Below are 18,666 nucleotides of genomic sequence, written 5' to 3' on the forward strand. Positions count from 1 at the left end.
GTATTCATTGTATAGTAAAAGATAAGATTAGTAAGATACAATGGGACTAGCATTATCATATTATGATAAAAGTACATAAAATAAAAAAAAAATATGTACAACGTAGGTGGCAACCAAACAAACCGCCTATCTGATGGTAAACGGTTACCGTAGTCTACGGACGCCTGTAACGTCAGTATCACGTGCGCGGTACCAACTCTTAAGAAATCTTAATACCCTTCTTGGTAAACCCTATGCTAGTCTCTCGAGGAAACTCGGCAGGTAGTTCATTCCATAATCCATTCCATAAGGCCATCTATGCGCGGTAAGCAACCAATAAATGTCATCATTTATGCGGGTAGTTACTGCTTAGACTTTGTTACTGCACCGTCTGCATTATATACACCTTCTTTTGTATTTCCACTAATATTTAATTTTGTATAAGTTTATGGTTTTAGTTCTCATGTTAAGTGAATTATTTGTAATTCTTAATGAGAATAAATATCTAAAACCTAAAATAATCTAAGGGTACGTTGGAGGAAGCTCCTCTGAAACCGCATTGTCAGAACCAGTTTGGTTTCGGCGTGTGGAAATAATTTCCCAAGACATTAGCAATTCTAGCATTTTTTATGTAACTGCAATGGTAAAGAATTCCTATATATATAAACAGCAACATGGGCTGTTATCATATGCTAAATATCATACATACATAATATACATAGAAAACAACCAGACCAATACAAACAATCATACTTATGAATAAAAATGTTTGTACTGTGCGAGAAATCGAACCCGCGACAAAAGGAACTATAGCGATGTGTTAAACAACTATACCACCGAGACCGTCAAAAATTTTAATTTGTATAATTAACCTAAGTCACATAGCAAGTTCTGAAAAACTTAATTTACCGTCTAGTGGCAGACTCAGTTACAGAGATTAATATACTTATACGTATAGTACAAATATGACAAGCAATATAGACAGTGGCAGTACTTATGAGAGATGAACACACGGAAATAACAACCCGAGCTGCAGACAATGAGACGCTTGGCGTAGTTTTTCTGATATTCTTATATGCGAAGGTATAATACGTAGACATTTTTGGATATAGAAATATTTGGCATACATTTAAGAGTACAATTACATCGGTCAGATGAACATGTATATTTTTCAACGAATTTTGATGATCTTTACATTATTAACCTGGTCTTAACACGAATACTTTTATGGTAAATAAAGGTATGGTAAATTTACCTCTCCTGACGTTTCGACTAGCGCGAACTCGCGACCAGGATTAGTGCAAAGTAACCCTGGTCGCGAGGTGAATGGAGTAATGCGCCTAAAGTTCTCTCTACTGATCGGTACTATTATCCACTAATGGTACAGGAGGCAATTGAAATTAAATCCCAATTCAAACAGAGAGGATGTCTTAAAATTAACATTTGCATGGAAACCAGTCATAAATAAATTCAAACTAACTTCAATAGCATCAACAGTCAATAAATGTACGGATCCCGTGTGTGCTGTGTGTGATGATGATCTTTCGTTGAATAATCTAGTGCTAGTAGAAGAAAAACTGCTGGCACCTATCTACATTGACATCGCTGTTACTCCAGTCAGCTCATGACCACGGTTAGTGCAACCTAGTCGAAACGTCGTGAGAGGTAAATACTTTTATTTACCATAAAATTATTCGTGTTAAGACCCGGTTAATAATATAAATAATGTATATTAGACACGAACGTTTAACAATAACGAATGATGATGATGATGATCCCTCTGTATACACTGCCGATGCATCACTCGAATTACAATTCATCACTAATTGACCAAATCGACTACATCTGCAGACAAGATCTATGAGAGTAAAACTTGCAGATCGAAAATCGACCTTATTTATATATAATAAGAAGTCTAGTCAGGTTAATACTCTTTTCTCCCAAATGACCTTTATAATTGTCACACAGTTCCACCAGACATTGACGACGAGGTGAGCAGCAGTGAAATATTGGTGAAGGAAGGTGAGAATGCTGCACTTCGATGCGTAGCATCAGGAACTCCACTTCCAAACATAGCTTGGAGGAGAGAAGACTCGAGGCATTTCAAGATTGACAACCAGACATTAGGTATGATTATTACTTATTTAATTAGATTTATATTTAACATTTATTACACGTCTTATAATGATGTGGCCTGCCAATTTTATTATAATTTGTTTCTTGTCTTTGTCAGGTATGATTAGACTTTAGATTTTAGATTTTGTGTACCTATTATGTTAGGGGATAATAAGAGTACACTGTTTCATATATAGACAGTAGATTGGTCTTATTTTATACTACAAATAATAATAATAATAATAATAAACCCCGGCTGACTCTGCTTCTGTCGAGGGTAAGCTGCCATCTCCTCTCCTTAAGAGGGGAGATGAGAATTTGTTTTAAGTAATAATAATAATAATAATGCCTTGTAGATATAGCCTACAGCCATCCCAAATACACACAATATACAAAGCACCGTCAATGAAAAACTAACAAAGTATACAGATCTAGCAATAGAATTAAAAAAACAATAGAAAGCACACACCATCCACATAGTACCCATAGTTTTGTCATCCACAGGAATTATACCAAGAAGTCTTATCAAACATCTAGACACGTTGCAGATCCCCTCCTCTACAATAGACCTATTACAAAAAGCCGTCATTCTCAACACAGGCCGTATTGTACGGAAATTTCTGTCGTCTTCACTTTTATCATCGTCATATAACTCATCCACGCTTGTTTGAATGTATTACCCCTGTAAAAAGGGAGATATATAAAATATATGAATATATTTATTTGTCAGAATATGGTATGTACAATGGTGGTAAGTATATATAATATATGTTTCATCAAATTGGTTAACATTCAAAGATTTGACATATTATAAGAGTCTGTAATAGGCCTACATGAATAAAGATATTTTGAATTTGAATTCAGAGACCTTGCATCTCCCTTAACACAACCGCTATAGCAATTGTTTTTAAATACCACGTTGGTGGCAGACTAGCATACGGCTCATCTGATGGTAAACAGTTACCATAGCTTATGAACGCTTGAAACACCAGGGATGTCACTAGTGCTTTGTCGACGTCTGTCGAAAATTTCAAAATCTGTAAATTTTAACACACACACTCTCATACAAATATATTTTTTTTCGGGTTACAAAAAAGAGAAAACGTTTATAAAGAAAGTCTTTTTTTAAATTATATTATATCAATGAATTAGAACATTTGTAATAATAATAATAATAATAACCTCAGAACAATTCACACAGCGCCATCTAGACCCAAGTTAAGCTAGCTAAAGCTTGTGTTATGGGTACTAGACAACTGATACAAATACATAGATTTTTTTTCGTAAATACATACATATTATACATAGAAAACACCCTGACCGATACAAACAATCATACTCATGAATACAAATGTTTGTGCCGTGCGAGAAATCGAACCCGCGTCCATCGGTAGTAAGGCGGTGTGCTAAACCGCTAGACCACCGAGGCCGTCTAATGTGTAATGTTTGTAAAAAGATCAAATATACAAAACAAAGGCTCTTAAATTTATTGAGTCAGAGGTTCCCTATACCATATTTGATGTTTTTTGTTTTGTGGCAGCATAACAAATTAATACTCATGACCCGCGATAGTCATGAGTAAAACCTTCTTTTCGTAAATCGATCCCTACTAATTCGAAGGCCCGGCTTTGGGGTTTCTTAATAGTTAAATGCGAAAGATATTTTAACATAGTATTGCTGTGTTTATCGCGATGCAGATGTGGATAATTAAAACACCTCCGATTACCTCCTATCTGGAATAACATAGCAAATTAATATTCTATTAAATTAAAAATAAGAAACAATAATATTTAATTATGAAATACCGACTACAAAATTACACACAAATAAAGTTATTAAATTGAAACAAAGCTTGGGAATGTTCCCGTGTCTGCAAACATTCGCCGGTCGACAGTTAAAATTGGTCGAAACTGAACAGTAGCGGTCACAAACGAACCGTACCATATATTATGTACACAACTAAACTTTGTTGAATAATTTGTTGCCATAAATCTATACATATAAATTTTTAATACGTCTACTCATAAGCAGAATACAGAAAAAGTGTTAAATTTACCATTTGCTGCATCTGTATATCTGTATTTATCAAAATAAAGTAATTGACTGATCGATCCATCAATCAACCAATCCATCGATAGAATAGAGTAGAATAGAAAATCACTTATTCAAATAAACTTAATTTAAGCACTTTTGAATAGTCATAATATTTTTTTTATCTACCGTTCGTTCGAAAAGCTGTCTGTTACAAGAAGAACAAGCACGAAACTTGTGTGTTTCTCTTTTAAATAATCCTTGTTACCTTAAGTTTACATTTACAAGTCGAAACGTGTGAATACAAACTACCAACTAGCACTAATTTTTTTGGGACAAATATAAATATACAACAACGACTGATTTAATATCAGTCGTAGTGATAAGAGCAGACCAGTCACTACAAGCAGCACTCGTTCACGAGTATGACGAATGAGCCAGCCATTTGTTTGCTGCCATAAATCCATACATATAATTTTTTAATACGCCTACTCATAAGCAGAAAATATAGAAACTGTTAAATTTACCATTTGCCGCACCTGTATATCAGTATTCAGCAAAATAAAGTGATTGACTGATCGATCCATCAATCAACCAATCCATCGATCGATCGATCGATCATTCTACCGATCGATCGATGGATTGGTTGACTGATTGATCATATAATAAATGTTAAAGTATGTTTATCTGTTATTTCTTTGCCCCTAAATCATTACCATTTGAGATAGATTTGATGTAGGCAAATGCTATGAGATATTTTTTATTGCCAGTGAATTTTAAAATTTCAAATTTATAATTATTATTAAAAAGTATAGTTTATATATTTACTAGCTACTCACCAGACTGCGACAGCGACTTTGTCTTATACTATGTCCGTCCTTATGTATACTTAAATATTTAAAACTAGGCAAACGGATTTTAAAGCGAATTTTTTAATAGATAGAGTGATTGAAGAGAAAGGTTTATATGTATAATACATGTACACCCATGCGAAGCCGTGGCGAGTAGCTAGTAAGTACTATATTATAGTGAAATTGTAAATTCATTCATTCATTTATTATTTCGAGTAACAACCTTTTTAATTAAAATTTAAATGGAACAATCGTTATACAATTTATTAAATAGTCGTGGCGTCGTGTGCCTTCTTGTTCTCTGACCATAATAGTTGCATACCACCGTAATATTAAGACTTATAATTGCACGCCTAAATGTCGCCAGTTAAAGCTGTTCACTGAACTATGAGAAGTGGTCACAAACCAACCATACAATACCGTGCACAGAACTAAACTGTCCTGAGACCGCAAATTGAATATAAACCCTCTTATTTGTGTGAAGCTTAAATGTACTCAGTTCGGAAATTGCATCGTGTGTCACTTGCGGTTTCCGGAACAACTACAGTACTTTGTATTTGAAATTAAATGCTCAATAGAAATAATATTAAATACTATTGTATACATTGAAAATAATTTAATTTTAAACGTTGTTAAATAGTTCCAATTGACTCTGCCATGTGACTTTAAACGGTACTTATTGAAATAAACGCTTTTAAATAATATTTTTTTACTCTGCCGTAACACTTTAAATGACTTCAAAAAAAGTGATTCTCAATTCGATATTCCTTAGTCATAACAAAATATACTATTAAATTATATACGCTTTTAAATGAAAATACTTTCAGAATTTCCGTGATATTTTAAGCGACTTCAAAAAAAAGAGATTCTCAATACGACATTCTTCAGACATACCAAAAAATACTATTTTATATATTGAAAATAATTTAATTTTAAACGTTTTTAATTAGTATTTAAAAATAAATCCGTGATAATTTAAGCGACTTCAAAAAAAAGAGATTCTCAATTCGATAGTCTTTAGAGAAACAACGGCTCTAAAGTCTTTAACGGAGATCTGGCTGCCGGACAGAGCCAGCTGACGCTGCGATGATGATGATGATGATAGTGTCTAGATCTAGTATAGTTCTTTAGTTCCTTAGTATAATATTAAATAGGATGAATGATCACGTTTACTATTCAAAAGTGCTTATTACTGATTACAGGTTGAATAATAAATATTGAACACTATCAATATGGTTTATATACAAAAGCTAAATCAAATGTAACAAATTCGTAGTTCCATCTTCGAAAGTCTCCCTTTTTCAAATTTTATTTTTTTTATGACATATTACGTATTTAATTTAATTGTCTATTAAACACAATTTATTTCATTAAGTTAGCATTCTTAGTTTATGAGATATATATGTAGGTTTTTTTAAGTGACCCGATTTCGTTGCTCTCGAGTGTATTAAGTTTATTTTTTATTTGAATTAAGATTTCTATTTCTGTTGATGATTCTAATTGACCTCTATTTTTCAGTATCTAAATGGACTGGGCCGTGGTTGAATTTCACTGCTGTGGAGAGGACATCGTCAGGGGCGTATTTATGTATAGCAACGAACGGTATACCTCCATCGGTCAGCAAGAGAATCCAAATTAATGTTATGTGTAAGTATTTTTTCACCTCGCTGGTGTAGTGGTTTAGTACACCGCTTTACTTCCAATAGTCACGGGTTCGATTCGGGTTCGAGTCGCACGGTACAAACGTTTGTATTCATGAGTGTGATTGTTTGTATCGGTATGGGTGTTTTCTATGTATTTACGAAAAAGAAATATATCTATGTATTTGTATCAGTTGTCTAGTACCTATAATAAGCTCTAGATAGCTTCACTTGAGTTTAGATGGCGCTGTGTGAATTGTCCTGAGAAAATAAGGAAGAAAGGAATAAAAGAAACATTTTAGTAACAATTAATAAGACTAATAAAAACAATGAATAAGACAGCTACTATGATTGAGTGATTGAAAAATTAATCTGTTTTATTGTATTGTATTTTCATAATCATGTACAAGATTATAGAAGAGTATAGGAACTGAGTTTCTTGTCAGTTCTTCATTGAGACATATTATGGAATACTTAAAAATACAACTGAAGATGTAAACAATTTAAATATATTTAAATAACAATAAATTTAGTCAATGATGATGAACTATTGATTATCTAAGTAATCAATAGTTCATCATCTATTGATTATCTAAGTAATCCATAGTTCATCATCATTGACTATAGTCAAGCATAGCCTATAGTCCATAGGCATAGGCATAAGTATAGCCTATAGGCTATTATTTGTAGTCGGTGATGAACGTCGCCATTATCACTGGTTCCTGTAAGTCTATAGATAATCAATAGTTCATTATCATTGACTATAGACCATTATTTATAGTCGGTGTATTATGTCCTCTCTTTCCATTAGTTTGTATAAACCGTCAATTCAACTTACTCTTCTATTACACGTATCATCTTACATACATTCCGTTTATATTTATTTTGGTCATGCTTTTTATATTATGTTAGTTATTAATTTAATATTGGAAAATCAGACATTTTTGGTTTTATTATAAAGGAAGACGACCAATGTGTTAATTGAGCAACTTGGCACTTAAGCACAAAATGCATCGCCAATACTCCAGCTGCCAAATAGGTCAATGATGACCTCACTAAGATGTGTTTAAATATAGAACAGCTTTGGCTACTTTATAATAAATTTAAGGCAGATAATAAGCACTTTAGTGCGTCATGGTTATGATTTACTACCCCAATTTCGACTCGAAGTTTGAATCTGGTCGACAAAAAAACTTCTATCAATTCTAATTCTCTTATGACAGAAATACCGATAAGAAACATACTGTTAGCATCTATTTCTGCTACCATCTTCTTTTGTAATTACAGAATAAGACCTATGTAGAATAGGCAGCATATTAGGCAGTAGAATTACAGGATGAGACTCCTGACATGTCAGTCTTCAGAACGGCAACGTTTGAATGGTATCGCTGGCGATGTCCACGCTCGTATATAGGCGACGGTTACCACTTACCATCTGGTGGACCGTCAGCTTATTTGTCGTTCCAATTCCTTAAAAAAAGTTAACAAGATCTGATTATATGATATGCAAACCTTAACAAGAAGCGCTGAAATACTCGTCAAAAACAATTTAGCTTCCCAACGTATCACGGCAAATGGCAAAATTCAATACGATTTTTCCAAATTCGAGTATATGCTCCTCTAGAAAATTGGTGACTGCCAAGCTAGGATGAAAGGAAAATTCAGATTCATAACTTGTTGCCAATGTATCCACATTCATAGCATCACATACCAAAATTTTATAGCATTCTATCGCACCCGGCAAACGTTGTTTTGCCATATAAATTAATATCGCTATTAATAAATAGGAGTTGGTGATAGAAGGTTGAAAATTTTGAGTTGAATGTATTTTTAATGCCACATAATAAAAAAATAAGAAAATTTGTAGAAAAAATTAAAAAAAAATTTTGAGTGAGCCACCCTTAATACTTAGGGGTATAAAAATTTGTTATAAACCTATTGATATTATATACCTGTGACACGAGAATTTCATATATTAGATTATATTTTTCACATGTTCTGATTTATGCCATAGTTGCTCCATCAGTCTGGACTGGCCGAGTCGCTCTCCGGGCTCCAGTGGGCGGCGCTGTATCCCTCCAATGCACTGCTGAGGCATATCCAGTACCACAGGTCTACTGGACCCTGAATGGTGAACACAGACTTGTTAACGGTGAGTGTTCAGACTAGATTTTCCGAAGATCTACTTTATATAATCTCATCTGTATGCGTCTCATCATCCTGATCATCTGGATGAATGGCGGTCCTCCACCGTACGTTTCTCTAGAAAGTTTTTTCTGTATAACCCCATTGTGGAATGATTTTCCAGTGATTGATTGCTGAAACGATACGATATTGAAACCTTCAAGAAAAGAGCCATCTTAAAAGGGCGATAACGAACTTGTAATGTCCCTGATGATACGGGTGCTCATAGGTCACGGTAATCACTTACCATCAGATGAGCCGCAAGCTATTTCCCGTATACTATAAAAACAACCTAAATCTGGCGAAAAGTAGTTATGTTGTGGATGTCAATGTGAAGATATGGCAGTAAAATTATATAGTTTAGGGACATGATGACGATGATTTTGAGAGCATCGTCTTATAAAGGGTACTTTCTTATCGAAAAGATAAGAAAGTATCCTAGATACTGGCAGCGTTGGTTCTTTGAATATTATATATTATAACAAAATCATTCATAGAGCCAATGCCAATTATAATTTAAGTAATTTTGTTAGTATTACTGGAGTGTTGTATCACGTAAACACAGATCAATTAAAAACAATCATTGTTAAACCAGTCGAGGCACATCGACGACACATAAATAAGACAAACATCGACGTAAGAAAGTACCCTAGATACTGGCAGCGTTGGCTCTTTGAATATTATATATTATAACAAAATCATTCAAAGAGCCAACGCCAATTATAATTTAAGTAATTTTGTTAGTATTACTGGAGTGTTGTATCACGTAAACACAGATCAATTAAAAACAATCATTGTAACCAGTCGAGGCACATCGACGACACATAAATAAGAAAAAACCAACATCGACATAAGAAAGTACCCTAGATACTGGCAGCGTTGCATCAGCAGCATAATATATAATTATAACAAAATCATTCAAAGAGCCAACGCCAATTATAATTTAAGTAATTTTGTTAGTATTACTGGAGTGTTGTATCACGTAAACACAGATCAATTAAAAACAATCATTGTAATCCAGTCGAGGTACATCGATGACACATAAATAAGAAAAAACAAACATCGACGTAAGAAAGTACCCTAGATACTGGCAGCGTTGCATAAGCAGCATAATATATAATTATAACAAAATCATTCAAAGAGCCAACGCCAATTATAATTTAAGTAATTTTGTTAGTATTACTGGAGTGTTGTATCACGTAAACACAGATCAATTAAAAACAATCATTGTAATCCAGTCGAGGCACATCGACGACACATAAATAAGACAAACATCGACGTAAGAAAGTACCCTAGATACTGGCAGCGTTGGCTCTTTGAATATTATATATTATAACAAAATCATTCAAAGAGCCAACGCCAATTATAATTTAAGTAATTTTGTTAGTATTACTGGAGTGTTGTATCACGTAAACACAGATCAATTAAAAACAATCATTGTAACCAGTCGAGGCACATCGACGACACATAAATAAGAAAAAACCAACATCGACATAAGAAAGTACCCTAGATACTGGCAGCGTTGCATCAGCAGCATAATATATAATTATAACAAAATCATTCAAAGAGCCAACGCCAATTATAATTTAAGTAATTTTGTTAGTATTACTGGAGTGTTGTATCACGTAAACACAGATCAATTAAAAACAATCATTGTAATCCAGTCGAGGTACATCGATGACACATAAATAAGAAAAAACAAACATCGACGTAAGAAAGTACCCTAGATACTGGCAGCGTTGCATAAGCAGCATAATATATAATTATAACAAAATCATTCAAAGAGCCAACGCCAATTATAATTTAAGTAATTTTGTTAGTATTACTGGAGTGTTGTATCACGTAAACACAGATCAATTAAAAACAATCATTGTAATCCAGTCGAGGCAAATCGACGACACATAAATAAGAAAAAACAAACATCGACGTAAGAAAGTACCCTAGATACTGGCAGCGTTGCATAAGCAGCATAATATATAATTATAACAAAATCATTCAAAGAGCCAACGCCAATTATAATTTAAGTAATTTTGTTAGTATTACTGGAGTGTTGTATCACGTAAACACAGATCAATTAAAAACAATCATTGTAATCCAGTCGAGGCAAATCGACGACACATAAATAAGAAAAAACAAACATCGACGTAAGAAAGTACCCTAGATACTGGCAGCGTTGCATAAGCAGCATAATATATAATTATAACAAAATCATTCAAAGAGCCAACGCCAATTATAATTTAAGTAATTTTGTTAGTATTACTGGAGTGTTGTATCACGTAAACACAGATCAATTAAAAACAATCATTGTAATCCAGTCGAGGCAAATCGACGACACATAAATAAGAAAAAACAAACATCGACGTAAGAAAGTACCCTAGATACTGGCAGCGTTGCATCAGCAGCATAATATATAATTATAACAAAATCATTCAAAGAGCCAACGCTAATGACAACCTCGGTGGTCTAGCGGTCTAGCACACCGCTTTACGTCCGATGGTCGCGGATTCAATTCCTCGCACGGCACAAACATTTGTATTCATGAGTATAATTGTTTGTTTCGGTCAGGGTGTTTTCTCTTGTATAATATGTATGTATTTACGAAAAAAAAAAATGATTTATGTATCTGTATCAGTTATCTAGTACCCATAACACAAGCTTTAGCTAGCTTAAGTTGGGACTAGATGGCGCTGTGTGAATTGTCCTGAGATTATTATTATTATATTATATTATTATTATTATTATATAATTATAATTGAAGTAATTTTGTTGGTATTGTATCACGTGAATCCATCAATTGAAGCACGTCGATGCAACGTACCCAAGATACTGGCAGCACCGCTTCTTTGAATTATTTTGAGTTTATAATTGTAATTTAAGTAATTTTGTTGTTGGCTCATTTAATAAATTTATTACAATTCTTAATACTTAAAATAAGTTTGTTTGGTATTACTTTAGTGTTATTTATTTGTAGAGTCGAAACATAGAATCAGTATGTCAACCCGAGGCTACCGTCACACCCTGACTCTGTTAGTGTCAGACATGTCTCTGGAGGACGCGGGAGCTTACAGGTGTCAAGTGGAGAATTCCCTCGGCAGGGCGCAGGCGGAGTTATTTTTGCACAGTAAGTACATTTACATTTACAAAAAATACTTTATTATTATCTAAACAGTTTAAAATACTCCATTACATAAATATGTGTAATGGAGTATTTTAAACTGTTTGGACATTTTTATATACTTAACTTTTTACAGTTTTTATATTGTCATATATATTACTTGCTACCCACCCCGGCTTCGCACGGGTGTACATGTATTATACATATAAACCTTCCTCTTGAATCACTCTATCTATTATAACTGCTTCAAAATTAGTTGCGTAGTTTTAAAGATTTAAGCATACTCGTACATAGGGACGGACAGACAGCGACAGCAACTTTGTTTTATACTATATAATGATTGTCACTCTTTCACTGTTACTATATCTAGTAATATGTGTTCTTTCTTCTTCTTTATTTTCTTATCTCATACATACAGTCTAGTATCGCCCACAATTACTTTAAATAAACAATTGAGTGTTGACTTTTGACGATCTATATCTGTGGATGAATTATATAACGATGATAAAAGTGATGAAGAAAGAAATTTTCTTACAATACGACATGTGTTGAGAATGATGGCTTTTTGTAATAGGTCTATTGTAGAGGAGGGGATTTGCAACGTGTCTAGATGTTTGATAAGACTTCTTGGTATAATTCCTGTGGATTATTATTATTATTATCGTCTCACTCTCTCAGCTTTTGCTGGTTTTTTTCACACTTACGGGCCGAAACTAAGTAAGTGTAGTAAGTAGTGTGTGTGAGTGTGTGTGTGTGTGCGTGTGAGCGTGTGTGTATGTGTGAGTGTGTGTGTACTTATTGTGTGTGACTGGTGTGCCTGGTGTGACTGGTGTTATATCCTTTTCATCTATTTCGAGAAATTTCCGGACAGTACGATAGGTATTTCAGATGGCAGCCTTTTGAAAGGTGATGTACAATGTTTTATATTATTATTATTTATACAAAAATATAGCTTATATAAATTTCATGCCATATGCCATATGCCATGCCATGATATCATATTAAATAGTAACATTTCATTATATTGTGGTTTCATACAAACTATTGGTTAGCGTTACATTATTATGAATAAAATATTACACTCTGTTCGTAATATATGACATTTAATCAAATCAAATCAAATTTGTTGGCACTGTCGTGTACAAGCAGCAACAAAACGCAACACAAAAGGACCGTTCTGATTGGAGCGCACACCCATCCAATTTAAAACCGCGATATAACGACACCGACTTCAAAAATCAATACGATCGACGCAACGTACATTTCACTCAACCAATTTTGTGATTAATAGTAAATTTACCATTTAAATTTAAAAAAATCAAGCTAAATCTATCATTTATACACCTGTAATCTGCTGAAGCCAACATCATACTATGTGAGCATTCGAGCTACAACACGTACCAACCTCTATTTTCCAAGTTTGAATTGGTTTGTGTCACATTATATAGCTCGTAGGATAGATGGCTGTTGGGGTAAACCGGAAGACGCAGCGTGGGAAGGCCTCCAGCAAGGTGGACCGACGATCTGGTCAAGATCGCTGGAAGGCATCGGATGCAAGCAGCGCAGGACCGATCGTCGTGGAGATCTTTGGGGGAGGCCTATCACCAGCAGTGGGCATCTTCCGAGCTGCAATCATGATAATATTATTATGAATGAAACATTACACTCTGTTCTTAATATATGATATTTAATCGAAGTAATTTAATTTGTTGCCTCTATTTTCCAAGTTTAATGTTCCGCTCGGGTCATTTATTCTAATTAATGCGACAACTTCGTATTCGTTAAAGGGCACTAAACATTTACAGCCAGAAGTTCTGGAGTTATGGTTTGTGTTACCAACATTTGGAATATTTTCAATTCGTTTACGCTATTTATTGGAATAAACTTTAATATTGCAATTTTCAATGGCCATTATTTTATTCTATCGACAATAATATATTACACATTTATACCACACTAGAGTTGAAAGTTGTTTAGCTATATCCTTTTGTTATATTTTACGCTAACTGTACACGCGACTTCGTCCGCTTGGAATTTAAGATAGATAGATAGAATATACTTTATTTGCAACGTACAGTAAAGAAGAAGCACAAACAATATAACAAAAGACACATGTATCGTTACAATAATAATTTAACCTTATTTTTCTAAAATAAAAGTAGCCTAAGTTACTCATTATTATATCAGCTACTTGCCAAAAAGAGTCCCGTAAAAATCGGTCCAGCCAGTTCAGAGATTAGCCGGAATAAACAGACCGATAGACAGACAGACAAAAATTGTAAAAATGTTATATGTGTATACATAACTCAAAGGTGACTGACATGACACTGGACGGATCGGGCTGAAATTTGGCATGCAGGTAGATGTTATGACGTAGGCATCCGCTAAGAAAGGATTTTGATTTATTCTACCTCCAAGGGGATAAAATAGGGGATGAAAGTTTATATGAAACTTTGTCAATTTTAAACCGATCGGGCTGAGACTTTGCATGCATAAAGCTACTATGACGTAGGCATCCCCTAAGAAAGGATTTTGATAAATTCCACCCCTAACGGGAAAAATTAACGCGGGCGAAGCCTCGTGCAAAAGCTAGTTAGAATTATGCGAATAAAGATTATTTCTATTTCTATGATTTGATAAGGTTTTGTGAAAATTATTAAAATATCTTAGGCGGGTTGTTAGTTTGCAGACAAAATACATTACATACATTGTTAATAAGATAATGAATGGTAAATTGTTACTGTACCGGTTGTATATTATACTGTACGGAACTAAACTTTCCTGAGAGCACAAATTGAATATAAGCTCTCTTATTTGCATGAAGCTTAAGTGTACTTAGTTTGGAAATTGCATCGTATGTCACTTGCCGTCTTCGAAATAACAGCAGTATCCAAAATGAAATACTAAATAGAAATATAAGTAATATTATAAGATTGTTTTTTCTTTCACTGTTTTAAAATTATTTATTAGTTTTACAATTCCAAATTCAAATTTATTTTATTTGCAGTATTGACCAGGACCACAAAATCAACAACTTTTAATTAATTTATTCTATTTACAATTCCAAATTCAAATTAATTTTATTAGTATTACTGACCATGACCACGACAACAACAAATTTTCAATAATTTATTTCTATTTACAATTCCAAATGCAAATTAAATTTATTTGCAGTATTGACCACGATGACAAAATGAATAAATTTTCATTAATTTATTTGTATTTATAATTCCAAATTAAATTTATTTTTGTTTGCAGTGCTGACCACGACCACAACAACGACAACAACTACGACTACTACCACCACGACCACGACAACAACAACTACAGAGCCGCCATCGACCACCACACCTGCGTGTAAGTAGCTTATCTCTTTAACCATAGCCCTGTCAAATTTATCGGTAGAAAATTGATCAAAGTCGCACACGTAGCGTAGAATGAGATAGCAATACTAACTGTATCTTTATCGCTCTAATGCATGTTTAGTTAAAAAATTAAAGATATTTAAAATTTTGCTGTAAATGTACTTCAGTGCAAAGTTACATCGCTCATTCGATCCCGACCTGTCAAACGGAGCATGAATACAAAATCTGAGCGCCAGGACTGTAGGCTGACCACTAACATTTCGTAAAATACTCCTTTGTAGCAGTCGGTAGGTAGAAAAATTATATTTATTGAAATATTTACAAGGAATGGATTCAGTCCTAAATGATAAAGCTATTATTTTTCTTGTTGGTATCGTAACTAGGTGACGGTGTTGCTGCGCGATGAAAGTAAATTTGTCACACGTGTATTGGGGTTCTATTGGGTAGTAATAAAATTTAAAGTTCAACATACTTTAGTGACGAATATTTGTTTTCTTTATCCATTATAGTGGCATTTTAAATTTAATTCAAATTCAAAAATCATTTATTCATGTAAGACATTTTAGCCGCTTCTGAAAGTAAATTTTTTTATATTATAATATTTTCCCTTCCGTCCAGTTCAGTATAGAGATCCAATTGAGAAGAACTAGCAAGAAAATCAATTGATTTACTTATTTTTTTTAAAGCCAGTTTATTTTCAACGTACATTTATATACTTGTCTATGTCTAACATTAAATGAAAATCCCGTGCATGAACAACTATTGCCATGCACGCTCGTCATTTAAGTAATCGTTTAGTGAGTAGGCTTTGCTCAGTAAATATGATTTAACAGTTGTTTTGAATTTGACTACAATATTACAATAATCAATTAAAAACTAAATTAGAATGTTGTATCTCTACAGGTACAACTACGAGGCAAGTTTGAACAAGTTAATACAATTAATTTTATTTGAAACAAAACTGTCGTTACTCTTGTACTGCTACGAAGCTATCGCGAGGCGAACAACAGATAAGCTTTGTTTAATCTCAATGTTTGTTCGCAGACGATGCTGAAAGGCACTTGGAACAATTACACCGGGGAGTTCTCCAAGATCCGGGTATGGATAATCCGTACATTGTGCTCAGTCAACACCAAATGCAGAATCTCGGTGAGTGCTCCCCGTTATTATACCTGATTCAATTAAATTATATAAACAGTATTTGTTTTTGTACATTATTAATCGTAAACATATTAAACTTACTTTTTGATTTTGTACGAATTAATTAAAAAGTGATTAAACTTCTGATTTGTAATTATGTAATAATAATAATAATCTCAGGAAAATTCACACAGCGCCATCTAGACCCAAGTTAAGCTATCCAAAGCTTGTGTTATGGGTACTAGATAATTTATATACAGTATTTTTTTTTCATATATACATGCATATTATACATAGAAAACACCCAGACCGATTTGAATATTCATACTCATGTTTGTGCCGTGCGAGGCATCGAACCCGCGACCATCGGAAGTAAGGCGGTGCTTCACCGCTAGGCCACCGAGGCCGTCAATATAGTTTTGTATCTCTGTACAAGTAATTTATGAGATATGGACATCAACTCAAAAAGAAAGAAACAACCGAATACTACTAAATATAGGGGAGGGAAAATGTTGGGATACTCGATGTGGCACGATGAATGTTGAAAAATCGAGCGAAAGAGCGAGAGGGGAAGACCATTACCAACTCTATGGTTCTCCCACCTTTTTTTTATACCACTATGGTGACAAACAGGCATACGGCACATCTGATGGTAAATGGTTACCGTAGCCTATTGACGCCTGAAACACCAGGGGTGTCACGTGCGCGTCGCCGACCCTTAATTCCTACCCTAGTCTAGTCTTTCCTATAATAAAGTAAACTTATAACAAAATAATACATATATACTACTTTTTTTATATATTAGTAAAATATAATTATATCTCAGAACAACTCATACTGCGCCATTTAGTCCCAAGCTAAGCAGATCTTCTGTTATGGGTACTAGACAACTTATATAAATACTTAGATTAGTTTATAAATCGATTCATAATATACATAGAAAATACCTGACTGATACAAACAACACATGTTTGCACCGTGCGAGGAATCGAACCCGCGACCATCGGTAGTAAGGCATTAAGCTAAACCGCTATACTATTGAGGCTGTAATGATATTCAACAGAAATGGTAACAACAATGTGACCGGAGGCAGGGCGCGGCCTGGCCCCCTGGAACGAAGGTTGGCCGCCCCACGACTCTGCACCGAAATACACCAACACTATGTGGACACTTGCACTAGCCACACTAGTGCTCATAGCGTGACCAGTTGCCTGGTGAGTGAAGTAGGGACGTTTACGAAGTATTACAAAATGCAAAACAAGGTTGTTGAAATTGAACGTGTTTGTTATATTAATTTGTTATAAGTTGCTGTCGATACCTAAGTTAGAATAAACCATCTTAATATATCCACATTTTTATAAATAATGTTATATTAACTTTAAACAAATGACAGAAAAAATATTAACAATATTTATTTGTGTTTTAATGTTAAATTAATTTATTATAAGTTACTGTGTCCATCTAAATTGTAATATATATACACCACTCATTTGTATCTACAATTTTATAATTAACAAAATCAGATGCGCTAAAATAATGTTATATTAACTTTAAACAAATGATAGAAAAATATTAATTTCCTCGATCAATTTTAGGAATGTACACATGGTACAAAAGGGATATCTTATCATGATAATATTATTTGACACCTTAATGTTATATTAATTTATTATAAGTTTCTGTGGACATCTAAGTTATAATATATATATATGTATATACCACTCAATTGTATCTACCATTTTATAATTAACAAAATTGGACGCGCCGAAATAATGTTATATTAACTTTAAACAAATGTTAGAAAAAATATTAATTTATTCGATCAATTTTAGGAATGTATACATTGTACAAACGACTATTTATTATGTTAATATTATTTAAGATCTCCAGATGTTTTGACAAGGTTGATGAAGTTAGAATATAAACCATCTTAATATATCTACAGTTTTATAATTAACAAAATTGGACGCGCCGAAATGTTATATTAACTTTAAATAAAAGACAGAATATAAAATAATTTTCACCGATCAATTTTAGGAATGTATACATTGTACAAACGACCATTTATTATGATAATATTATTTAAGATCTCCAGATGTTTTGAGAAGGTTGTTGAATTTATAATATAAACCATCTTAATGTATCTACAGTTTTATAATTAACAAAATCGCACGGGCTATAATGTTATATTAATTTTAAACAAATGACAGAAAATATATTAATTTACTCGATAAAATTTAGGAATG

The 18,666-nt window shown here is 33.4% G+C and overlaps 1 protein-coding gene across 1 annotated transcript in view; it reads left to right on the top strand.

Moving 5' to 3' along the window:
• Nucleotides 1-17,676, top strand: part of LOC131843171 (protein amalgam-like) — a 101,937-nt gene extending 84,261 nt beyond the window's left edge. The window contains exons 4-10 of the mRNA XM_059191784.1: nt 1,948-2,106; nt 6,495-6,623; nt 8,631-8,768; nt 11,772-11,921; nt 15,174-15,272; nt 16,325-16,429; nt 17,484-17,676. Coding sequence (XP_059047767.1) covers nt 1,948-2,106; nt 6,495-6,623; nt 8,631-8,768; nt 11,772-11,921; nt 15,174-15,272; nt 16,325-16,429; nt 17,484-17,503 — 800 coding nt within the window. The 3' untranslated portion in view covers nt 17,504-17,676. The remainder of the gene's footprint in view (nt 1-1,947; nt 2,107-6,494; nt 6,624-8,630; nt 8,769-11,771; nt 11,922-15,173; nt 15,273-16,324; nt 16,430-17,483) is intronic.
• Nucleotides 17,677-18,666: the final 990 nt, after the last annotated feature.

This window comes from Achroia grisella, unplaced genomic scaffold (assembly GCF_030625045.1).
Source record: "Achroia grisella isolate CSIRO2021 unplaced genomic scaffold, CSIRO_AGI_Agris_v1 utg283, whole genome shotgun sequence".
NCBI classification, from domain to species: Eukaryota; Metazoa; Arthropoda; class Insecta; order Lepidoptera; family Pyralidae; genus Achroia; species Achroia grisella.